Consider the following 26,333-nt stretch of genomic DNA (forward strand, 5'->3'; position numbering starts at 1 on the left):
CATTCTGTTACAAATGTTTTCTTGTTCACTCTGTCACAAGTATTTTCTTGTTAAAGATGATGGATGGGTGTCATGGCACATTTATCAGGTGCATATCAATCAAATTCAGAGTTTTATTACATGTCATTAATTTAGGGCATTATTATAGTCATGGTCGAGGCTATACAGTATACTGTTCAGGTATTCACTTGAAGCTAAATGTCTAGCTTCATAAAAACAGTCTCATTGTAAGTGATTTAGTGATAGCAGTAACCTCCATTTGCTCTGAAGTCACCTCAAGTGTTATTTTCATTTAAAATAATATAGCCTACCCTGGCTGCCTGTTGCTGTTTCGTTCACTGGTTAGTTTACACAGTATGTGCTGTGGTTTGGTAGATGAATGATGAGCTAGCCTAATGGTTTATAGTTGGAGCATGTCACAGTGCCAGAAGGGGGAGCCTGCCTGGCTGCTGCTTCATTAAACCCCCTCTGACTGATGTTCAGCACCACGGACAGCACTCTGGCCACTCCATCTCTACAGAATAAATCTAAACACATAGGCATACAGACACAGACACATGGTGAATATCAATAGTATGAAAAATCACTAACAGAGTTTTATTTACAATATGGAAGAACTCCCATTTATTACACATGCACTCAAGATGAAAAAAATAATGATACAAGAAAGGCCATCCCTGTCTCTCATCCTTTTATCACCTTTTTTTATTTAAAAATTAAAAAAAAAAAAACTGATGGTGAAACAGTTGCGTAAGCATATGGGTAACTTCTGTCTTCCCTGTCTATGAATATCTTTGCTAGAGAATATCCACAACCATCTTCGTCTGTGTGGCCATACAATATTTATATTCACACATTTATTATATTCAAGATTATTTTATTTGAAAAATATTTGTATACATATAAAAAGATTCTTACTCACCCAGCCGACTCGATAAGATATGAACTTGTTCTGTGGTGCTCATGTTCTGCTGGGCTTTGTGGAACTGTCTTTGCTGGGAGTCCAGCCACTCTAAAATGTAACGTTACAGGAGATAACTTAAAGAATGCAAGGGTGTAAATGAAGTCAGCTGCATACATTTACAATCCCTGTTACTGTGTGAGAAATTTCCTCGTAGATAGCACCCTTATGAAAATTTTTATTTTTTAATTTACAATTTGTTTAGGCCCTAAATGGAAAAATGTCCCAAACACCTGATGATCTTATGAGGTAGGCTAGTAGGCTAGCCTAAGTAACGAGGCTACTCACTCAGGTTCAATGATGTCCAGTAGACATCATCCATGGACATCTTTTCCTCTTCCTACCTATTCTGTAACGTTAGGCTACTTGCTAGATGTGACTGGGTATATCCAGTTGAGCCAGTGAACAGGATTATTATCAAATTATCAAGGTAAGCAAACAGGATGACAAAATATAGCCTACAGACGTAAATTGGCCAAGATTTCACCAGAGAAAGCAACTGTGGCACTAACTGAAGCAAAGATTCTAGAGCGCTCCGCTCTAAAATATTTCGCCAAATAATAACAAATGACTACTTACCATGGTGACCGTGAGACTTCGCTAAGCCACGTCCTTTCTGCACATTTAATTAATAAATAGTCCTACCTTTACACTATCTCAGTCCTTGAACATCCCATGAACATTGCACTCTCATTCATCGATCTGCTGTCTGAGCACACCTAGGCCTAGGAGGTACGCACATGCATATGCCACGCGGAGCAGCTCCCGTTCCATTTTTTCCACAGATGCTTCAGGGGTCATCTTATGTAGCCTAGGCCAGAGGTCCCCAACCTTTTTTGTACCATGGACCGGTTTAATTACCAATTTTTTTTCACGGACCGGCGGGGGGGGGGGGGGGGGGGGGGTGCGTTTGGGGGTTCCATGTTCCATATGTTGTGCATGCATTACTTGAAAAGAACGAGCTCCAGTTATGTATGAACAGTGAAGGTAACAAACTCTTAACAATGTGAAAAACGTGAACTTGAAGTGAAAATTGAACAATATGAACTATGAACTATGAAAATTGAACAACTTGAAGCTACATCTATCAAGTGTGAACATATGCTTAACAAAATATGGGAACAAAACATGGGAACTAAACGTGCATTACGAATAATTAGTGGGAGCCCTGTGCTTGTTTCCCTGCAACAAGAAGGTTTCATCTGGGGGTGATGGAAGACAGTGACACCCTCAGTGTGACCCTCAGGGCCCTCGGAAGTCTACCAATGAAGTGTGGAGATACATTGAGCCTCGTAAATGGGTGTAAAACAGTGATTTATTTGCATGGCTAGCCCGATGCCGAAGCACCACTATTGAAAAAGCTGTTGGTAGCATCGGCTAACTAGCGCCAGATTTTGGAGTGCAGGGGACAAGCCGAGATGGGCTATGAGACATACGTTCACACTCGGTATCATGTTTCAATACACTTTAGGTCAATATCACACCGGAATTCTCCTTTAAGCAACCCGAATATGTCACACAGGTAAGCGAGTTTTGACACCCAGTCCTCATCACTAAAATGTGCAGCTAACGGTGACTTTTTTTCTGTAAGAAATCTCTGTAGCGGCTCTCGCAACTCAAACACTCTGGCCAGTTACCTGCCCCTTGACAGCCATCTGACCTCTGTGTGCAAGAGAAGGCGTTTGTGCTCTGCATCCATTTCTTCACAGAGCTGCTCAAATAAGCGAGAGTTGAGTGCGTGTGCTTTAATGTTGTTGATCATTTTAACTACATCATTTAATACCCCATTCAACTCGGGCGACAGTTTTCGGCTAGCCAGCATTTCCCTATGAATGATACAGTGTGTGGGCTCGCAGACAGGGGCAACCTCTCTAACCCTTGCAGTGAAACCGGACAGCCGTCCGGTCATGGCTGCAGCCCCATCAGTGCATACGCCAATACAAAAAGACCAGTCTAATTTTCCAGACACATAACCATCCAAAGCCCGGAACAGTTCTGCAGCTGTGGTGTTCGTTGGAAGTGACAGCACACACAACAAATCCTCCTGAACATCCTCCTCAAATATGTACCGGACAAACACCAGCAGCATTGCCTTATTTTCAACATCAGTTGACTCATCAACTTGGATAGCGTACCACGGTGACCCATTCACCCTCTCTAACAACTGTGCCTCAATATCCTCTGATATATCATCAATTCGTCTATGGACAGTGCTTGCAGAAAGCGGTACCTGAGCAATTATTAGCTGCAGCCTCCCCAAGGAATTTATTGCACATGTCTTTAGCAGCAGGCAGAATTAACTCTTCCCCAATAGTAAACGGCTTCTTAGCTTTAGCAATCCGACTAGCCACTAAGTATGAGGCTTTTAGCGCAGCCACGTTCACCGATGTGGTTGCTTTAAGCACTAGTTTTTGTCCTTCTTGCTCGCGTTTCTTACGCTCAAAGAACTCAAGGGGTTTGTCTTTCAGTGTAGGATGCTTGGACTCTAGATGTCGAATTAGCTTTGATGGTTTCATTGCTTCGTTTGACAACTTATCGCCACATACCACACATAAAGGACTTGGTGCATGCGAGTCACCGGTCTCTGCGAAACCATATTTTAAATATGACTCGTCATATTTCCTATTGAATGACCCCTTCTTTTTCTTTGAGGTATCTGGCTCACTACCATCATCAGTGGGTCTTTTTCCCCACTACCCCTTCCAAAGAAATGCTCTAAAGATTGTTGTTTTTTGTTGCTCATTCTAGCAGTTTAGCTAACTTCGTGTGACACTACCGTTCGCGAAGAACTGATCAAGTGAAGTGAGCTGACGCAGCGCTGAAGGGAATATATAGTGTTGAAGGCGGGACAGACAGACGTAAGAAAATAGACCTTGCGAAATGCAAACATGCGTGCAATCAAACAACTGCATATAGGCCTATGCCATGTAAAAACGTGACATTATTGTGAATTAAATTGAGTTTATTTGGTTTGCATTTTTTTTTATTTATTTTTTTTAACTCATGTCAGGCCGCGGCCCGGTGGTTGGGGACCGCTGGTCTAGAGTATACACACAACGTTGGTCGGTAAAGGTTTCCTTTAGTTCCTGCAGTTTCTCACAAATATATGGTACTTCTTCCAGTTCATACACAATGGCCTCCACGGCACCCCAGATTTGTTGGGGGTGTGTAGGAATGTTGTATGCCTCAAAAACATGTGTAAAGACTTGTAGCAGCTCCGGCTTGAAAATTTTCTGTTTTATCTCCTCAATGTGTGTCTGGTAGTAATAGGCATCCAGTTCATAGAGACAGGAATGCTGGCGCTGGCTCGGGTGGTCCACTTCACTAGCCTGGGAAAAACCCAGACGTACTTCCGGCAAATTCGAGATTCGCTGAGAAGGGTCTGGTTTTAACCGGGCTACCACTTCACAGCCGAAACAAGAACCCCCGCAACATCTCAGTGATGGTGTGCTGCAGAATAGTGTACACACAGGTCTTTAGCAGTTTAAAGGGACACCAGGCAACGTTTTCGTGTTAATTAATCATCTTCGTAAGTCGGTATATGGTTAAATGACTCATTACGGGGCGAATGAAGGCTCTCTCGCCCGCCCTACTGCCCGTAGGAAGAATATCCCACTTGCAAGTTCGGTTTATCCTACCCGCCGACCGAAGCAGGATCAGTTTACAGCACAGAGGCAGGCTAACGAACGCTAGAGATTGTTGCAAACGTGTGTATAATGGCAGAGCCGGCGAAGAAGCAGCGAAAACCCTTGACGGAAGACGCAAAGAAAAGGAAAAGAGCTTAAGACCGAGCGAGGGGGAGTTTTGTAGAGAAAAAGCATCAGGCTTGCCTGGTGTCCCTTTAAAAGGCAATGTTGATGAACATCCAATCAGGCCTTCTTCTGCACCTTCAGAGGATCCATAACTATCTGTAGGTGACATAGATGTTACTGATCCAGCAATTTTAACTTCTTCCTCGCACGACATGGTCAATTTTTCCTGTTTTACACATAAATCATAAAGCCATGCACACTCTCTCATTTCAACTTCAATCACTAGTGACATGAGTTATATGTCTGCCAGATTGTCTCTGGGTTCCCTTTCGGTCGATTCACTCGGTACAAAACAGATACTATGGGATATCACGCCCTCGCGTGGTCTGGCTGACGACACCTCTATTTACGCCTGAAAGGCAAGACGCGTGGTGACGTGGGAGGCTCCGCCCTCACGGTATATAACCCCAGTCACCACCGTCGCTCCCCAGTTCAAGCTCTCTTCACCTCACTTGGACGCCTCTATAGTGACACCGCCTGTGCCTGTCTAGCTTGCTAGCTGGTTACTAAATGTGTATAACCAGTCCCTCCAGGATTTCGCGAGGATTTTTTGAGATTGTTGCGATCTAAAATGCCTGATTTCGCGACAACTTCTCTTAAAAATTGCGATGGAAGTTGCTGTGTTTTTAGCTGTTTGTTGCGAAGAAATTGCGAGAGGAAGTGAAATTATTATTATTTTTTAATTGAGAGTAATTAAGGTTAGTGTGAAAAATGGGCCTTGCAACCCACGTCCACACAGGATGGTGGCGACAAGGACACACTGAGGTTGGGCGGTGATGGGGTGAAGACACAGCAAACAGCAGAGGATTGTGGTGAAAAGTGCAGATTTATTTACAGTGCTATAAAAAACATGTTCCGGCACAATGCCAACAAAAAATACTTTTCCAAAAAATAAACAAAAAATCAACCAACCGGTTTCTCAATTCAAGCTCAATTCAAGCACAAGTCGCAAATTCACCAATACTCTGTATCCAACCTCTCAGCAAGCTGATACTCTCCAGGCTCCCACACTGAGAGCAAAAATCCCTCGCTTTAAATAAAGCCATCCATCACCTCTAATTGGTAGATACCAATATAACAGGGTCATTTCCTCTATACAAGGATAATCATCCCTTATGCATAGATCACAATTATACATGGAGCATAATTCTACATAGTTTCCATATTATACAATAATAACATTATACTAATTGCGAGGTTCGAATCGTGCATGTGTCTCGCCATGAGCTCACGAACTCCAACTTCGACCTCACCACCACAAGTGAGACCCTGTCCCCAGGGTTGCGGTTTTTCTCTTCATGAGAAAGACTACCATGAAGCCTGTCCGGTCTGCTTGGGAATAGTCCATGCCTGTAGAGCTTTGACGCATCCTGATGCCTGTGCGTTTTGCCGCCAGCTCAGACGTGCCACACTCGAACGGCGTGTGAAATTTGTCGAGAAGATTCTAGGACAGGCTACTGCCGCGCAGGACCCACTCCTCTCCCAGGCTGCTGAGCGCGGTCCTGAAGATGAGTTGGAACCTCAGGTGCTGCCGCGAGCTGGGCGGATCAGATGGAGGAGCTGAGCGAGATGGAGCTAGCTCGTTCTCCTGTCCAGCAACGCGAGCCCCCCAGGACTGACGACGATGGCTATGTCCTGGACTTGGGCCTGGACGAGCACGGTCTGTCCGATGACGAGCATTCTGATCTGCCAGGTGCCCAAGGGTCTCCTCCGGCAAACAATGAGGGCGAAGTGGATAATTCCTTTTTCGCACTGTATCGTCGCGCAGCTCGGAAGCTGGAAGTAGAGTGGCCGCCCGCCCCCCCAGCACAGAGACCTACCAGGTTCGCCGGTTTCTTCTTGCCCCAGGCTCCGACAGTGGTGCGGCAATGCCTTCCCCTCTTCCCGGATTTCATCACGGAGTTGACGTCCTCTTGGAGCAAGCCACTGTCTACACGCACTTCAGTGCCAGGATTCGCACAGTTTCTGGAGCACGCAGGAGCCGACAAGGCGGGTCTCCTCACTCCCCCGCCAATGGAGCCCTCCTTAGCTGCCTACCTAGCCCCATCTCACAACCATGGGGTTGTGGGTCCGACGTCTCTTCCCTCCAAACACTGCCGCTTCTCTTACGCGCAGCTGGAGAAGAGCTATCGGGCCCAAGCGACAACGGCACGCGCTATGTCCTCCGTATCGTTGCTGCAGACGTACCAGGCTACGAGCCCATCTCCCCTAAAGGCCTGTTTGGGCAGTCGCTGGAATCTATTCAAGCTTCCTTTGAGCTTCGAAAGAGGCAGGCAGAGGCTTTGAGGAGCGCACTGCCGCGAAGAGATGCCAGACCCAAAGGGCCACCGAGGGGCAAACCGCAAAGAGGGCCGCCTCCGCTTCGCCTTTGCCTCCGAGACAGCCGGTAGCTGCGGCGCCGCGTCAGCCAGCCTGGCCAAAACCTCCCGTGCCCGTCCCGCAGAGGGACACCGCGACGAGGAGGAGGAAGCCGAATTCGTCCTAGCGGCTTCAACCTCAGAAGGGCTGTCGATTTCGGGAGACAACGCAGCCTTTCTATCAGTGCCACTGAAGAGGTGTCACGAAAATATTTCTCAGGTCCCCAGTCCAAAGAGGACTCGTTCGTCCCTCACACAGTCTCCCAAGCACTCCCACCCTCCTACATCACTTATGTTCCCAACCCAATGTTTGGGGCGAAATAAAGATGTGTGTGTCTGTTTGTGCAACACTGCCTCGAATAAAAGATGCAGTTGTGTTTGTTCAAGCAAATCAAAACGAAAGCGAACCGATCAGTGTTTGCTCCCCTCTCTGTTCACAAGAGGGCAGGAGTGCCTCACAGAGTTTGCTACCTGTAGGTCGTCTTACTCGTCACTTGGCTCACTGGCGCGCATGTGCAATCTCGCCATGGGTCGAATCCACACTCTCGTTGGGCTATCGCCTACAATTCCGTCGCCGCCCCCCCTCGATTCACGTCAGTCATTCAGACAACGTTGACAGGGGAAAGTGCAGACGTAATGAGAAAGGAATTGAATTCGCTGCTGTTAAAGAAAGCGATATGTGTAGTCCCACAGGCTCAAGCACAATGTGGATGGTACAGTCGCTATTTTGTCATTCCGAAACGCAGCGGAAGTTTGCGCCCAATATTAGATCTCAGGTCGCTAAACAAGCATTTGAGGGTGTACAAATTTCGAATGTTAACAGTACGCCAACTGCTGAACTCGGTGAAGCCGGGGCAATGGTTTATATCGATAGACCTGACCGACGCATTTCAACATGTGACTGTTCACGCAGCTCACAGAAAGTTTCTCAGATTTGCGTTCCAGGGCACAGCCTACGAATACCTAGTACTCCCGTATGGGCTAGCCCTCTTGCCCAGAGTCTTCACGAAAGTGCTAGAAGCAGCCCTCGCCCATTTACGGGCTCAAGGCATACAAATTCTAGCCTATCTAGATGATATGGCCATAGTTGCTCATTCGGAACAGCTGGCAGCCACACATACAGCCATGGTGCTGTCACACATTCAGACTTTGGGGTTTTCAGTGAATTACGAGAAGATTTCTCTGACTCCTCGCCAGAAAAAAGAATTCCTGAGTCTCGAGATATGCTCACTGTCAGGCCGGGCGTTTCTAGCTGCCCACAGAAGGGAGGCCTTCCGCGAGTGCTTGGCTCAGTTTCGATTGGGACACAGAATTCGTTTTCAAACGTTTCTCAGACTCTTGGGCTTAATGGCCTCAATGATAGCAGTCATCCCCCTAGGATCGTTACACATGAGAGCGTTTCAGCGGTGGGTGTTGTCCCACCGTCTGAATACGTCACGTCATCTGCACAAGAGATTGACTGTGGATGCATTGTGTCAGACAGCACTAGCGCCGTGGACACAGCAGCAATTACTGCACCAGGGGGCGCCAATCGGCAGAATTCTTTTCCGCAAGGTGATCACCACAGATGCTTCCCTCAGGGGATGGGGAGCTATATGGGAGGACAAGACAGTGTGGGGGGAGTGGTCTCTGAGTCAGAGCAGACTCCATATCAATCACCTGGAACTGTTGACAGTGCTTTTGGCCCTCAAACATTTCCTCCCAGCCCTGCAGGGCCATCATGTTTTGGTCAGAACAGACAACTCAACAGTGGTGTCCTACATGAACAGACAGGGGGGAACACATTCACTCCCACTGCTGGAGCTCTCCCGGTCTCTTCTCTTGTGGAGCCAAGAGCACCTGCTGTGGGCGACTCACGTCCCGGGTTCTCTCAACCAGGGGGCCGATCTTCTGTCCAGAGGAGGCCCGCTTGGGAGAGAGTGGCGGTTACACCCCAAAGTAGTGTCACAGATCTGGGATCGGTTTGGCAGGGCCGACGTCGATCTCTTCGCATCCAAACAAAACACGCATTGTCCCCTGTTCTTTTCAATGCGAGACTCCAGCGCCCCCCTCTGGGTGGACTCGCTGGCACACAGTTGGCCGACCGGCCTCCTTTACGCATTTCCCCCAGTGGAGTTAATTATGCCCACCTTGGAGAGAGTGCGTTGGGACAGGTTGTCTCTGATCCTGGTGGCCCCCTGTTGGCCAGCGAAGCCATGGCATGCGGACATAATCAGCCTCATGGTAGAGGAGCCATGGCCCCTCCCGCTTTGCCGAGACCTCCTGTCACAGGCTGGGGGGGAGATACTTCATCCCCGACCAGAGCTGTGGCGCCTACAGGCCTACCGGCTGAGCGGTCTAGTCTAGTGGCCAGGGGCTTGCCCACTGATGTCATTGCCACTATGTAGAGCGCAAGAGCTTCCTCCACAAGAAATTTATATTCTTACTAGGGCTGTCAAAATAACTGATTAATTTTGATTAATTAATTTGAGAAAAAATAACGGATTAAAAAAATTAGTGCAGATTAATCGATTCCGTATGACCTTTGACCCCGAGCCGTTCTAGTCAGTAAAAATTAGACTGTAAAATGAAGGAGAGAGAAGAAAATGTGCTGCCTGGATCATTGATTGGAACATTTACTTTTAAAAAACGGCCTGATGGTGTTGATAAAAAATAAAGTGTTGAAAATAAAGTCCTCTGCAATGTCTGCAGCAAGGAATTTGCATATCACCGGAGTTCATCAACTCTATAGTCACACATCAATGCAAAGAAATAAGTGTTTGAGGGGAGTGTTAATTTATTTTCATTGTGTTCCCTAGGTTATATCTGTGGCCTGAAATGCCTTGTATGTGAAAAAAAAACTTCTTCCCGAAGCACTTTTGAATTTATTTCCTCAGCATATTAGGTCATATCATAGATTATTATGGCAATTATTTGAACAGTGAAAATAATAATAAAAGAGTTTTTGAACTTTAATGTCACTAATGCTGATTAATCAATGATTAATTTGAATTTAAATATTTCAAGTACTTTCACAGCAAAAATTATATATGCGATTCATTTAGATTAATTAATCACAGAGTATGTAATTAATTAGATTAATTTTTTTAATCGATTGACAGCCCTAATTCTTACAAGTGGCGTGCGTTTGAGCACTGGTGTCATGCTAAAGGTCTGGTGCCTTTTCAGTGTTCTATTGTGGATGTATTGACATACCTGCAGGTACTTTTTGATCAAGGGCTATCCTTCTCAACTTTAAAAGTTTACCTGTCTGCAATTTCTGCTTGCCACGTTGGTTTTGAGGGCGTGTCGCCGGGGGCGCACCCGCTAGCTATCCGTTTTATGAAGGGGGTACGGCGCCTGAGACCATTCACTACCCCAACGCGGCTTATGTTCCCAAGGTTTTGCCTAGGTCATATCAGTCTATGGCGATTGAGCTATCTGCCTTTTCACCTCCTCCGTTTGCCTCTGAGGAGCAAGAAAGACTGCATTTGTTATGCCCAGTGCGGGCATTGCGTGCATACATAACTCGTACACAAGGGTTTCGGCGATGTGACCAACTCTTTGTCTGCTTTGCTAATCCAGTGCAGGGCAAGGCGCTGTTTAAACAGCGGCTCTCTCACTGGATTGTGCAGGCCATTACACTGGCGTATGACGCCAAGGGCCTGTTTCTGCCGGAGGGGTTGCGTGCACACTCAACTAGAGGTATGGCAACTTCATGGGCTGTGTTTAAGGGACTGTCTGTAGAGCAAGTTTGCTCGGCAGCGTCGTGGGCTTCCCCACATACTTTTATACGCTACTACCGCCTGGACGTTGTGGCCCCTTCAGTGGCCTCCTCAGTCCTTTCTTCTGCAGCTGGGCGTTGAGATTATCTAAGGCCTAGGCTGTGCGGGGCATGTATATAGGTCCTATAGTATCTGTGTTGTACCGAGTGAATCGACCGAAAGGGAACGTTAAGTTATGCACATACCTACTGTTCCCCGAGGGAGAGGAACGAGTTATAACACTAGGTTGCCCCGCTCAGCTTCAGTTGCTCGGTGAAGAGTGCCGGGTTGAACTGGGGAGCGACGGTGGTGACTGGGGTTATATACCGTGAGGGCGGAGCCTCCCACGTCACCACGCGTCTTGCCTTTCAGGTGTGAATAGAGGTGTCTTCAGCCAGACCACGCGAGGGCGTGATATCCCATAGTATCTGTGTTGTACCTCGTTCCTCTCCCTCAGGGAACAGTAGATATATGCATAACTTAACGGTTTGAAACTGACCAATGCACACTCACCTTCTAATCTTTGTAAACAATGGGCGGTGATTCCATGTGTGACGCCCCAGGGTCACAGGCCAGGTCAGCCCCTTGCGTCTGAAAAAGACCCATCTTGATCCCCCGGTATCCAATACTTCAGCCCATTTGAACAACCTGTCAATCTTCTTGAAAGCATTACTTAAAACATCAACCTCTTTCCATAGATATATCACTTTCAGGTCTTATGCAACTTTCCTCACAGCATTTTCTTTTCTTTGCCATTCTGTATTCACTGCTACACAGGTAAATGTAACCCACTGTGTAATAGGCCTATAAGGTGAACCTTAATTGGATATTTTTCACCTTTACATGATGTAAGTTGTGAATGTTGTAATGTGTTTAAGCAGTTGTAAAACTGTAATGGTATTCCACTGATTATTTCATCAATACTTGGGCACTACTATTTTTGTCTTCATTTTGTAAGTAGTTGCACGCTCTGATTCAGTGAGCTACATAGGGAAGGTCCCACCGGAGAAGTGAGCCAGAGCACACGTGGGAGTTTGACAGTCACGTTAATGTTGGTATTCAACTCAAGTTACTGGCCCTGATTAGTCACTTCCCAAACACCAAGCGTCTTCAGTTCCATGATGGTCAAGCAGCCCACGCCCTTTGTTTTCTTTGGTGATGAGTAAACTGTCAGCTAAGGACGCTGACTAAGCTGTACGAGAAACGTACAGAAAAAAAAACACATGAAAACATATAGGAGACGGAGGACATGGCAGGAAAGAGAATAGAGAAGTTTGTGATGGGAATCAGACCACCCTAATATGTAGGACTAAATTATGTATTTTTAATCAAAGTTTGGGAGAAGCCCTCTAGATCAGTGTTTCACAAACTTTTTCAGACCAAGGACCACTTAACCAAAAACAAAAAAACTCACAGACCACCTAGCTAAAAAAAGAGTAGACCTACTTCAACAGTATATTACACAATAGGTCTACTCACTGAATCACCTTGCTTATTGAATTTTGCACCTTGCTTAATGTTTTAGAGGATTCGATTTAAACTGGCACCGCTTACATAGGCAGTGTTGCACAACTGTTTGGGTTTACATACCAGTTGGTTCAATATTGCAAACAACTCATCTATATTATATTTTACCACATCTGCTCACGGACCACTTCGGATAGCTTGCGGACCACACTTTGAGAAACACTGCTCTAGATGACTGACAGCCATCACTCACCCCAGTTCCACTTCTAAACCCTCCTTACCTGTATCCACTTCTTTCCACCCCTGCCCCCATTCTGCATCTCACTTATAGTTCTCAGTTCATATTTACCCCCTGTCCATAGGGGGTGTCAGTAGACATCGCTCAGATGTCTCAGTTTCCACTAGGCATCCTAGGCCCACAACCATCTAAAACATTGAAAGGAAAGTCTCAGGTCATTTAGCTGTTTTATGGCCCTTTTTCGGCATTTTTCAATGCAATGGCTCTAGCATCCTTTTCCAAGAGACACTTTGGTGCTTAAAAATAACTGAATAGGTCTATACAAGGCCTAAGTATTAAATCATGCATAGGAACCATTTTGCAACTTGTGCACGCATACAGCATTTTAACCAAAGATCTTAGAGCTGAGCAAGATAGCATAATGCTCTAGAATCTTTGATTTCAACACTGAACACAGTATTCTTGTCATAATACATATATAATGATTCTTGTCATTATGATGTCACCATTAACTGTGTAATGTAGCAGAACCTTGTATGCCAACCAGCTCAGTGGAAAGGCTACAGCTACACTGCTGAGTAAAATACAATAGTTATTCAAATAGACAACAAGAATATCAGTGATATTTGGTATGTTTGACCCCATCCCATAACCATTCATTTCATGCATAGTGCCACCTAGTTAAAAAATGAAAAGCAAAAATTAGGTGTTGTAATTACAATATCTCTGGCTGACATGGACAAAATGTAAAGTGTAGGATCATTATGACACCCTCTGAATGCATGCCAAGTTTCGTGGACTTCCGTTCATGGAGGGCCATACAATAAATTAATTTATGTGTACATTCAGTGACTGTACACCAACAGTTTTCTGTGAATATCTAGAGAACCGTAGGGCCCTAGGATGACCAATTATTTGCATATGTTTGCCTCCAAGGGGCATGTTAACCCATTCCATATGCACACATGTGCATAAACAGATACACACATACATTCACAGTAATCATACCTATGACACATACACACACAGTAGACATATGTACGCATGCATGCACATGCACACACACAGGCGCACACGCAGGCACACACACAAGCTCATGCACGCACGCACGCACGCACACACACACACACACACACACGTACACGCACACATGCACACAATTCAAGAATTTCTCAGAATTATGAACAGACAAGATGGGGGTGGGGTTGTATAAAATGTATTTTACATGTGAAATCTATGAACTAATCATGTTTTTGTACTTGTTTTCTAGCAGATACCAGTGAGAATTGAGTGTGCATAATGCAATTCAGTGAGACATATGCCTTTCACCTTTTGTTTTTAGCCAGCAGCCAGACCAGCAAATACCCTGACTTTGCTGAATTACTGAAGCTAAGCAGGCTTAGTTAGTACTTGGATAAGAGATCTCCCTGGAAGAGTATGTTCCTGCTGGAAGTGGAGGAGCATATCGCTGCAGCCTGCGGGAAGGCGGGGCTTGACATCAAGCTCAGCCCACATCCAAGTCAGCCATGTTTTTTTGTATTACGTCACGCAGTTTAAAATTGCTGGCGGCGAGAGGGAGGCAGTGGCTGCATTCTACAAACCAGCAACTTACTGCAAAACACGTTTTATTGTGTAATTCAACACATAAACTGTGGATTCAAACCAGTGCAACAACTCCCAACAGCACGGACGTTTCCATAAGAACGCCGTTGTCACACTAGCTCTACTCGTTCGTCAGATAGGAACTAGCTAGCTGGCTAGCTAGCCAGCAAAGTTAACCACCCAGATGGCAAGAGGCTGGCGGCGGCCCACCGGTTTCGCTGCCGCCGGCGGACCGCTGAGTTTTTGCACATCGGTTCTACCGCGGTCCACTGGGCTAACGAGCCGCAGCTTTAACAACCTTTTCTTTTTTCATCCTTTACTTTTGAGGGCTAAATTAAATGAAATATGGCTCGTTTTCCGTTTGAACACATTGTCATCAATATTTAAAATGACCAATTTTTTGAATGTGCATAGGCTATTGTTTCATAACTGGAAATCAAATGAACGAAAATGTACACGAACCCATGACACTAAGACATACAAGACAGACAACACGGCAAATTGAAAATAAATAAATAAAATAATAATAATCATGTTAAAATTAGTCCAATTTCCAACCGGCTGAAAATGTCCAAGGGCAATGATGACCCACGTGAAACTGCACACAGCCAATGCAAGACCAACAAAGTTCTTTCACTGACCAACTCAGAGAATTTACTGGCAGTCTGGAGAGCAGAGCACCGGAAGAACAACAGCCTGAAGTCATGATGGGTGATCTTCCTGCTGATCAGCAGCTCAGTGCTTTAGCAAGGACAGTTTGTTGCTTCATGGCTCCCGATGTCGCCATCAGAGCTCCCCACATCAGCTCTCAATCCAGACTCCAGGCACCCAGCGTCAGAGGCTATATGTTAACGTTGTGGCAGCTCGCAGGTCAACCGCAGCTTGGTGGTCATGGCAGCTGCAGATCTCTCGCAGAGTAGGCCCATTGCCCTGAGCAATCTTTCCGTCCAGTTCAGACAGAGGATGTGCAGCGTCAGATGGAAGAGGGACAGCTAATCAAGGCAAGCTCATCAGCCCAGTCGAATAGAAACTAACTTTACTGCGAGTTATCAGCCAGAAAAAAGGACCAAGAATAACAAAAACTATCGAAAATAACGTAAATAAAGGGTGAAAACATTTAACTTGACAAATAAATACAAAAAATAGCAGAACATTACATAAAATTATGAACAAAGACACACACACATGCACACACACACATACACACAAATAAAAACACACACACACACTACACATGCACACACACGACACACAGAAACACGCACATAAACACACATACACACACACACACCCTCACACACATGCACCCACACATACAAACACACCTACATACACAAGCACATGCACAAAAAACACACACAAAACACATATACACAAAAACAACCACACACTCTGCACACACTCAATTACAAACACAAAAAAAGGAACAAAGCAGGAAATGAACACAATTTCACAAGCGTGACTTATTTTTGTGGAAAAAAATGTGCTGGACTGGGCGGCGGTCATATTTTGTACCGCTCTGCAGTACATCTAGTTACATAAAATAATCATCTTACAGATTATAACAAACAGGGGTACACAAAATATCAACACAAAGAGGACATAAGATCAGAACATATGCATATAGTTCTGTCAGCTTTTTGGCTGTTCAGTCCAATAATTTATACTTAATTTTTGAAAGCTGAAAAACAAGGTTTCTCTCCCCCATTTACGTTTATGAATATGCAAATTTATTGTAAAGATACCATTCTATTTAAGTCTGCATTTTCATAAAAAAAATCACATTCTTTTTTTTTTTTAAATGACATTGCATGACCACAAAGACCCATCCCCCCCCCCCCCCCCACCACCACCACCACCACCAAAAAAAAAAAAAAACCTTGAGTAAATACATTCATACAATAAATGGCAGATAATTTCAAGCGCACAACTGCAAAAGACACACAGATAGGCTATCATCTCTGTATCTGTCCAACCTAGGCCTATGTGCACATCATCCATTATGAGGTAATTGTGCATATGGTAACCCATGCAGACCTAGTGCCCACACCTCTTACTCACTTCCAGATCTCCTGTCAATGACCGTCAATGATGTCGACATTGACAGGATTAAAACTGTATAAATTCCTGGGCGTAGCGTGTATTGTGCTATGTTGTTCATTCCCGTGGCTTGCCTATATTGTGTTTGTTAAGACCGCATGTAAAGTAGTTGGCCCAATATAGAAGGAGAACTACTTACTCGAGGGTGTATTCTTATCTCTCTATCGAACGAAATATCTTATTGCCCTCTCAACAAACAAACATGGGCAGAAAATTATGTCTGTGGTGGGGTTACTACGTCGTCTTCCTCAGTGCTTTTATCGTTGAACTTGTCAACTGCAGTAGAGGTAATTTTTTGTGTTACTACAATACGAATTGGTATAGGAAAGCCAAGTGATATTCTGTGCTGTGATACTCTGACAAAACTGCAGAGGTATACGACAATATGTATGTATGTATTATTTATATATTTATTTATTTAGTCTTAATGATCTGGTAGAAGGTTGCATTTTTTTTAGAAATTGAAAGCAGAATAAAAAATTGTGGGTGTGGACCAACGACTGTGCACCTTGTACAAACATCGGTGCAACTCTAGAAACCATTTTATAGCCTAGGCCTAATATTCATGGAAATACTGTATGATAGTGTAGGCCTACATGGGACATTTTCTACAGCCTTTACCTCAGCCTTTATTGTGAGATGAAGCTATTCACAGTCACCTTTTGCTCTCATGCTATTTCCACTGCATTGTTTCTTGTCTTTCTGTCTGTAGCCCAGCAAACTTCCCACTTCTCTGCTTATGAGGTGACCGTACCAAAACAAATAGCACGACAGAGGAGAGACCTGGATAACCAAGACACAGGGGAGGTAAATTTCAAATAGTCATCTCCCAGGTGTAAATATTTCTTGATTCTACTATGAATACGAAACATAACTCCAATATAGTCTGCTGCATACATTCCTGTCCCATTCTCCCACCACAGGACAGTTTTAGTAAATTTAGTCACACTAATTTGAGTGAATGCTGTAAAAATGTAAATCTTGGCTCCATGTCTTTTTTTAACAGATGTCTTACACCATCCAAGCCCAAGGCAAGGAGCATGTCCTGGTTCTGAAGAGGAATAAGTAAGTGTTTCACATACCCACTTCACCCACCTATCATCTTGTCTATCCAGTCATGTCCATCAGTTACCTTTCAAATAGCTAAAAGACAGTATCAGCATATTGTGAAATATGAAATATTTATGCAATAACAAAAGTTGTGAAAGCTTTTCTCCGAAAGAAAATTAGAATGAGGAACAGATTGTGAAATATGCCATGATTATAACCACCCTCACACTATGACTATAAATGCAAAATTGCAAAAGGCTGACAGTAAAGTAACCCCACAAATGCACGCTACGGTGCGCAATTTAATATTATTTGTTGTGTGCCTACAAACTACAAATTACCGCTGAGTAATTAAATTAATGGTGAAGCAGCAGTATCATTACCGCCTGACATTTGCTCAGCCCAGGTTCAATTCATGAAACTGCCATTGCAATTCTCTGTCACTTTGGATAGAAGTGTCTGCTAAGCACCAGTCAACTTTAACTTTAGCTTTGAATGTTCATGTGAAAACTACAGCATCCTTGCATTTGTATGTCGTGTTTTGTCGGTGTCTTCATCTTCACATGTTCTGTTCACAGGCTCCTACTCCACAGGGATTTCACTGTTTACACATATGACACAAATGGCTCCCTTATCAGTGAAAGACCGGACATGCAGGTAAAACAAACCGACACACCACCACCATCGTGTACGTTCATGCAGACACTGCATTTTCACTCGATTGTGAGATTGTTGGTCATTTCACACTTTGACACACGGTTCTAAAAGTAACACCCTGGTCATCCATGATCCATGATCCATGACCACATCTAGATCATACATCACAAACAAACCCACATCTGTCTGAAAATGGGATCCAATACATAGCATTGTATGACACACATGGCAGGCAGCTTCCTAACATTTTACATTAATTCTTTGTGAATTATTCACCCTTCAATCCTTTGCAGAATCACTGCCACTACAGAGGCCATGTGGAGGATGTCGAGTTTTCATCTGTGTCTGTCAGCCTTTGCTCTGGACTCAAGTAAGTTCCCATTTTACACTGAAATATGGTGCTTTTGACCTTTTGTTTTGAGTTTGTGAGTGTCATAATATTGACAGTATGCTATTTTTTTAGGTCCAACTGAACTAAAAATAGTTTTAACTCAAAAATATTTCCGAGCTAATATTGGTTGTGACCTAATATTTTGAACTAGACCCAAATTGTGTGTGTGTGTGTGTGTGTCTTCCCAGTGGATTCCTGAAGATAGGGAATGCCACTCTAGGGATTGAGCCTCTGGAGGGCTCCTCTGACTTTGAGCATGTGGTGTACCGCTTGGAGGATGAGGAGCCGGAACCTCTCAACGGCAGAACCCCTCACACCCATCACCATGATGACAACGACAGTATTTCCACTGACCAAACTATCGTCCACTCTCACAGTGATATATCTGGGCACCCAGACAGGCATTTACTCAGAGTAAGTGTGAGTGTGCGTGTGTATGCTTGTATGCTGTCATTCTTTTGTACATATATGTATGAACGTGTGTGTTTTCCCCCAGAGGAGGCGAGCGGTAATGCAGCAGACTCACTACGTGGAGCTGATAATAGTAGTGGATAATACAACTGTGAGTAACGAGTACACTGACTTTTCACCCTACTACTTCCTCATTATCGTATTATGGCAAAGATCCTTGATTACTAGCTCTGCTTTAACCCTCTCTGATTATAGTGTGGGTTTTTGAACATTTTAACATAAGATTCCGTTCCGCAAGGAAGGAAATTATAAAATTCTATGTTGAATTCAGTGAACCCAGAGCCTTATCTATCTATAAGGCAAAATGTCTTTGTGTTTACAAAGGACTCCGATATAATGCATTTATAGGGGATATGATGTTAATGGGATGAAAAGGGAATATGATTTGGAATTAGAGTGAAGAGTCGATGTAAAAAAGAAAGGCACAAGTTTCCTCCACTCATCCCTCTCTCCCATGTTTCTCTTCTTATTTTCCCCCCAACAGTACATAGCACTGGAGAGTAATGTAACCCGGGTTCAAGACCATATGATACGAGTTGCAGATCGCGTAGATAGTGTAAGTAGTAAACTGAAATAAGCCTTCTATGTGTGATTATTTTAAGACAGTGACATACATGACTGTACATAAGTTTAAGACTTATTTTAATGACACCACACACATACACAAACACACATACATGCACACACACAATAGAATTGTGCAACATGTGGAGTTAGCAACTGAAATGACACAGTGCAGTTACAGTATATTGCATTCTCGGTTGCATTGCAAAAGAATGAGGAGTGCAGGTAGGTATTCACATTCAGTGACTCAGTCAGGATACAGCATTGTAATTGACGACAATTCAACTGTAGATACTGTGGTGCTGATAGTTACATGGTACTTGAGGTTCAGTGATTTGCAGTGTTCAGTACATATATAGCAGTGGGTAGATGCTATTTTTAAGCTATATGATGGGCCAGAAACATTTTCCAGCTATTTAAATAAATGATGTCCAAGTGAGAAGGTTCTGTCAGTATGTTGGCTGCTCTGCTACGGCAGGGGGAATTGAAAATGTCTGCCAGGTCTCCCTTTCGTCATAGGTCATTCTCCTCTGAGGCATTTTCCATCTTTCCACGCCATCTCCTGACCTCTCGACTTCCCACTCGCCTTCTTTTTCAGATGTATGAGCAGCTGAACATCCGTGTGGTGTTGGTGGGGCTGGAGATCTGGACGGCAGGGAACCTCATCACTGTGAATGCCAAGAATCCTGGGAGAATAGTATCAAACTTCCAGAAGTGGAGGAGGAACAATCTGCTGCCCCGACATCACCATGACAACGCTCAATTTGTTACGTATGTGTGTGTGTGTGTGTGTGTCTTGATATGAGTGTGCTTGTCTGTTTATTTGTGTGTTTTTGTGTGTCTGTGTTCAGCCATTCAAATTTAAAAAATAATTTTGTCCCTTTACGTTAATTTGTAAGCACAAATAAGTAAACTAGTGTGTGTGTGTGTGTGTGTGGTATGAACAGTTCTCATTACTCCTGTTAATCCTCTTTTTCTCTCCACTTTCTTGCTCTTCTCTGCTCCCCCTCTCCTCTCTTCTCTCTCCTCCCCCTCTCCTCTTCACCCCTCCCCCTCTCCTCTTCACCCCTCCCCTGCTCCTCTTCACCCCTCCCCCTCTCCTCTTCACCCCTCCCCTGCTCCCCTTCTCTCCTCCCCCTCTCCTCTCTTCTCTCTCTCCTCCCCCTCTCCTCTTCACCCCTCTCCCTCTCATCTTCTCTCCTCCCCCTCTCATCTTCACCCCTCCCCCTCTCATCTTCTCTCCTCCCCCTCTCCTACAGGAGACCTTTAGGAGCTCTTGGCTATGGCTCCATGTCCACTATCTGCAGCCCTGACAGTGCTGCAATAAACATGGTAATGCAGTAATGCTAGATTGTGTTACAAAATGTGCTCCTATAAAATACCTTTTCTATGTGGAAATTACAGTAAAGGCCCATTCGCACCAAGAACGATAACTATAACTATAAATAAATATCGTTCTCGTTAATATGAATGACGACGATCACACATAAACTATAACGATAACGACTGTTTATCGTTGTTCAGTGTGAACGCTTTTATCGTTATGGTTATAGTTATCGTTCTTCGTGTGAATAGGCCTTAAAGTCACTGGAAGTGCCTTTACTGTAATTGCTCACTGGTGAGATTTTGATGTTTTCACTTCACAATCTGTAGGCTACTTGCTCTTCTATCGCTTCAATCTGTAATGCTGTTTAACACATTTGACATTGCATACAAGTATTTATGAAAATGAAACCTGCCTATTGGATGCCAGTCATGGTATCCTCCCCGCTCTCTCCATTGTGTTAAAGAACACATCTGTCTCAAATTCATGGATCAAATAACCTCCTTTCCCTCCACAGCACCGCCGTGTAAGCGGCCTCTCACGAACCATGGCCCATGAACTGGGCCACAACCTGGGCATGTTTCATGACAATAAGAACTGCTACTGCTCAGCCAGATTGTGCGTCATGTATGCCCGTGGAAAATGTGGAAGCTCATGTGACGATAAGTGAGTGGAATTCTGAGAACATTAAGGCAAGGTTGCCAAGTCTCACATATTTGGCTTCAGACTGAGGCATTTATGTCTCATGCTAGTGAAAAAAAAAATCCATTGACATCAGTGAATCCCATCCCAAAATATATCTGTTTTGTTCAGTCTTTGTCCACCTTTTTTCTCTCTGCAGTGTGTTTAGCGAATGCAGTGCTAATGGCTTTCGGAAATTGATGGAGCGACTGGGCAACAGGAACTGTCTCCTCAATGTGCCACAGGCAGAGGACATCTACAGCACCCCCCACTGTGGCAACAACCTGCTGGACCCAGGCGAGGAGTGTGACTGTGGTTCTGAAGAGGTATGTGTGTGTAAACTGCATTGTGTTAACCGTACAGCTCAGCCCTGCACTTGCGCAGATTTGAGCCTGTAAACTGCAGCACCTCGGATTGGGAGTGGAGCTAAATTGAGCTAAAAGCACAGGCTGCTAGCTCTCTCACCATCACAACATACATACTGCACAGCTACCGTATGTACCAGCTGGCTACCGTTTTGTGTGTATGTGTGTGTGTGTGTGTGATTGCCTCTTTTCTCTCTCCTCAGGAGTGCAAGAAGGACCCGTGCTGTGAGCCAAACACCTGTAAGCTGAAGTCCGGGGCTCAGTGTGCTGATGGGGAATGCTGCAGGAACTGTAAAGTAAGTCATCTCACATGAGCCTTACAAACATTCAACTGTTATATTTATTCTATCGGAACTCCCCCTATTACCGCCGGTCCCGTATTTCCGCCGTCTTGCGTGTATGTGTCACTTAATATCCATTTCTATACAAACCAAGACGGCGGATTCCTAAAGAAACGCAAGCACCCACACCATAGGTGTATCTAAATTAGCTATATACCAAAAATTTTACCGTGATTTGAAGAGCTGTAAACAGTGTTTTAACGCTGCGTGTACAAATCCGCTTGGAGCTCCAGTGGAATTTAATTTCATGACGAGGTCTAACCGTTCATGTGCCATTGAAATGGCGTAAATAGGCGACCCATCAGGCCAGCACTAACCTCTGAGCGTGGGAAACAAAGGCTTATTTATCAAATGTTATTTTTAAGTATTAAAAAACATCATTGTTTCAGAATTTTCGAACGAAAGTGGTGGTAATTGGAGGCGTTACGATACATTACTAATGATTGTGTCTTTCTCTCTCAGTTCCTGCCAGCAGGGTCTGAGTGCCGCGGCCGGTCAGATGAGTGTGACCTTCCTGAATACTGCAGCGGCTCGTCTGCTGTCTGCCCGGCTGATATCTTTGTGCAGAACGGACATCTCTGCAGGAACAACCAATCATATTGCTACAATGGCAATTGCCAGCACCATGATGAACAGTGCAAGGCCTTGTTTGGTTCTCGTGAGTTACAGCTTCCCCACTATACTGTACACTGTGTATTTCATTCTCAAAATTTTCTCCCTTAACTTCTAAATACCCTCTTTAAAAAGTTGGTCTTGCACAATTTAATTTTTAACCTGCCTTGCAGCTGTCCGTAAATGTGTGTGTGTGTGTGTGTGTGTGTGTGTGTGTGTTAACAGAGGCAAAGTCTGCTGCTGATATATGTTATCAGGTTGTGAACCGTGGTGGGAACTGCTGTGGCAAAAAGAAGAGTAATGACAGGTAGGCCTGAATGATTTGGGGAAAATATCTCATTGGGATTTTATTGATAGATACAGTATATTGTATAAGTATATACTCTTTTGATCCTGTGAGGGAAATTTTGTCTCTGCATTTATCCCAATCCGTGAATTAGTAAAACACACACAGCACACAGTGTACAGTGAGGTGAAGCAAACACTAATCCCAGCGCAGTGAGCTGCCTGCATCAACAGCGGCGCTCGGGGAGCAGTGAGGGGTTAGGTGCCTTTAGTTCAATGCAGTTTGTAATTTACATTTACCTTTCTTCATTTAGCAAAGGCTTTTATCCAAAGCGAATTACAAAAGGAAACTTATAAATGAGTATGTCAATCAAATTTATGTTTGTGCAAAGCTGTACGTGGTATATGGACACACACACACACACATACACACAAAATCCTGCTGCATTTATCAGCACCACTGTTTAAAAAGGCATGTGAACGGAGAAATCCTTGGTACTGTATATGAGGTAATATACAGAATAGATATGAAATTGTTGGACACCTGTATTGTGTAAGGTTATCTCTATGGCCTCGACTCCTGTTTCTTGCCATCTTCACACATTTAACGACTCCTCAATATCTGTGTGTTTGCGTTTTCCCCAGCAGCAATGCTAAGTGTGGGAAGCTACAGTGTGACAATGTGAACTTGGGCACCATGGTTGAAACACAAGGACAGGCCATCATCTCAACCACCATCGATCAGAACAAGTGCTGGGGGGTGATCAGGCCTGATGTGCCTGATCTGGGCATGGTGAACGACGGAACAAAGTGTGGGGAGGAGAGGGTGAGTTGGCATTATATACAAACAGACAGACACACACACACACACACACACACACGAACACACACACACACACACACAATAGTTAGATGTAATCGAGAACATTCTTATTGAAACCACAGAAGTAATAAGAAAGTTGGGATTGTGTTATTTTCATTGTTTAACTAGCTAAATCCTTATTAGATCTGCATGTGTCACTGTGTGTCTTGTTCTCAGGTGTGCTTCAATAATGAATGCAGAGACGTATCGGAGCTCAAGTACGACTGTGACATGGAGGACAAATGCCATGGCCATGGGGTAGGACAATAAATTCTCAATTCATCTCTCACCTCATCCATAAACATCTCGCTGTGTCCTCCTCTAGCATCCTTAAACATCAGATCTGTATAATATGTTCACAACACAGGTCTGTAACAGCAACAGGAACTGCCACTGTGATTACGGATGGGCTCCACCATTCTGTAAGGAGAAGGGCTATGGGGGCAGCATTGATAATGGCCCTGCGAGAAATGGTAGGATACAGCAGCATCCACATTTAATGACACACTGAATAGATATCATTTAGAATAGCCAAACCAGATTGCAAAGTCGGTTACTGAACATATTCCTTTAAACCTTACTACTGTACCTACCATGCATCTCTATCTCGTAGGCTCATGGACGATTCAATCGTCTATCGCTGACGACTAAGAGTCATCACGTTATGAACCCAACATTGTGATTTCCTGCCCTCTTTAGTTGAGATCTCAACCTATAATGTTCTAGAAAACACTAGGCATTGAGATATATTTTGGCCACTAAGACTAAGTTTTTTCTGAAAACGACAAACTTCTGTGAAAACCAAACTTGTAATCCTACTTCATTCACCCTGGCTCTCACCTTTCTCACTCTTCCCCCAGGCTCCGTACAGTAGTGACACACATGAGGCCTCAGTGACCACCACCTCCTCCTCCTCCTATATAGCACTCACCCTACCAAGGCAAAGGTGACTGCGGAAATATGGGTGTTGGACAGGCAGATGAGAACCGGCAGTTGTGTCTCAGTGAAAATGTCAAAGATTATGCAGAACGTTATACTATATTTAAACGTAATACATTTCTAGATGATGGGGGGGGGGGGGGGGGGGTCTATTTTCTATGGATTACAGGTGGAAAGATAGAATTGCATAACTGCTCACTTGTTGTCGGTTTGTGTTATCAAATGCAATTAAATAAAGATATTTTTCACCTTTACATGATGTAAGTTGTGAATGTAATGTGTTTAAGCAGCTGTAAAACTGTAATGGTATTCAACTGATTATTTCATCAATACTTGGGCACTACTATTTTTGTCTTCATTTTGTAAGTAGTTGCACGCTCTGATTCAGTGAGCTACATAGGGAAGGCCCCACCGGAGAAGTGAGCCAGAGCAGACGTGGGAGTTTGACAGTCACATTAATGTTGGTATTCAACTCCAAGTTACTGGCCCTGATTAGTCACTTCCCAAACACCAGGATCTGTCTTCGGTTTGGACACCTCCATTATACTGTCAAATATGGCATACAGTACACTACCAAATGTATAGTATTTGGTAAGGGCTGTAAAGGCAAACCGTTTCCTGACTTAATTAATTACTTAAAAGACAAGTTCGGTATTTTACACTTAAAGGAGAATTCCGGTGTGATATTGACCTAAAGTGTATTGAAACATGATACCGAGTGTGAACGTATGTCTCATAGCCCATCTCGGCTTGTCCCCTGCACTCCAAAATCTGGCGCTAGTTAGCCGATGCTACCAACAGCTTTTTCAAAAGTGGTGCTTCGGCATCGGGCTAGCCATGCAAATAAATCACTGTTTTACACCCATTTACGACGCTCAATGTATCTCCACACTTAATTGGTAGACTTCCGAGGGCCCTGACATTTAAAACGAGACATTGAGAACTTTGAAAAAGCACTGGTAGTTTACTTACAAGACGATTTATACAGACAGTATCTTCACGAAGTTTAGCGTTTGCAGCCATCTTGAATTTAGTCACGATAAGTCGAGCAACGAGTAAGAATGAACAGGTATGATAAGGGATCAGATTCCAAAAGTAATTCATTGGAAATGCATGGATTCCAGTTGCTGCTACTGGTACTAATGTGATTAAAATAGTTAAATAAAAAATATTTCATTCATCAATCTTATTCAATGACCTAATGCCATCATAACATAGGCCTGGGCTCCAGGAAAGAACAGTTTATGTTTAACTTATCTAATTTTGTGTTGGTCATACTATAGAATATATTGCTTGTCTTTGTTGAATAAGACAGAAAATAATCGCATATCGCATCGCAATCGCAATATTGGTGAGAAAAATCGCAATTAGATTTATTTCCAAAATCGTTCACCCCTAAACAGACATTGGTTTTTGGCATAAGTAAGTGTAACAGTTCATTAATACAAGACAAAAAGGCCAGCATGTGTTATTCACAGTTCACAGAAAGGTTCCAGCCCCAATGAAGAGAT

At 44.0% G+C, this 26,333-nt stretch overlaps 1 protein-coding gene across 3 annotated transcripts; it reads left to right on the forward strand.

Annotated features, from left to right (window-relative positions):
* The first annotated feature begins 2,445 nt into the window (after positions 1 to 2,445).
* On the forward strand, positions 2,446 to 25,075 carry LOC121716033 (disintegrin and metalloproteinase domain-containing protein 9-like). 3 transcript variants are annotated; one of them, XM_042102169.1, is made up of 19 exons: positions 2,446 to 2,483; positions 16,993 to 17,087; positions 17,287 to 17,345; positions 17,909 to 17,987; positions 18,281 to 18,357; positions 18,567 to 18,792; positions 18,875 to 18,940; positions 19,334 to 19,405; positions 20,012 to 20,184; positions 20,673 to 20,745; positions 21,255 to 21,403; positions 21,579 to 21,744; positions 21,987 to 22,079; positions 22,587 to 22,782; positions 22,962 to 23,043; positions 23,667 to 23,847; positions 24,061 to 24,141; positions 24,251 to 24,356; positions 24,744 to 25,075. In XM_042102169.1, exons 3-19 carry the CDS (start codon positions 17,287 to 17,289, stop codon positions 24,755 to 24,757), a joined length of 1,893 nt encoding a protein of 630 aa, XP_041958103.1. In that variant the 5' UTR covers positions 2,446 to 2,483; positions 16,993 to 17,087; the 3' UTR covers positions 24,758 to 25,075. The 3 variants fall into 3 exon arrangements, with proteins under 3 accessions (XP_041958103.1, XP_041958100.1, XP_041958102.1); XM_042102166.1 differs by lacking the exon at positions 2,446 to 2,483 and adding an exon at positions 16,273 to 16,567; XM_042102168.1 differs by lacking the exon at positions 2,446 to 2,483 and adding an exon at positions 16,273 to 16,567 and having other exon boundaries at positions 23,670 to 23,847.
* Positions 25,076 to 26,333: the final 1,258 nt, after the last annotated feature.

The sequence above is a fragment of the Alosa sapidissima genome, chromosome 8 (genome assembly GCF_018492685.1).
Source record: "Alosa sapidissima isolate fAloSap1 chromosome 8, fAloSap1.pri, whole genome shotgun sequence".
Taxonomy (NCBI): Eukaryota; Metazoa; Chordata; class Actinopteri; order Clupeiformes; family Clupeidae; genus Alosa; species Alosa sapidissima.

What these genes read in the sequence shown, in the direction of transcription:
- LOC121716033 (XM_042102166.1), top strand. Translation starts at nt 16,483, where the DNA reads ATGGGCAGAAAATTATGTCTGTGGTGGGGTTACTACGTCGTCTTCCTC. An exon ending in AATGCTGCAGGAACTGTAAA is followed by an intron (nt 22,080 to 22,586) that starts GTAAGTCATCTC and finishes TTTCTCTCTCAG; the next exon opens with TTCCTGCCAGCAGGGTCTGA. An exon ending in AAAAAGAAGAGTAATGACAG is followed by an intron (nt 23,044 to 23,666) that starts GTAGGCCTGAAT and finishes CGTTTTCCCCAG; the next exon opens with CAGCAATGCTAAGTGTGGGA.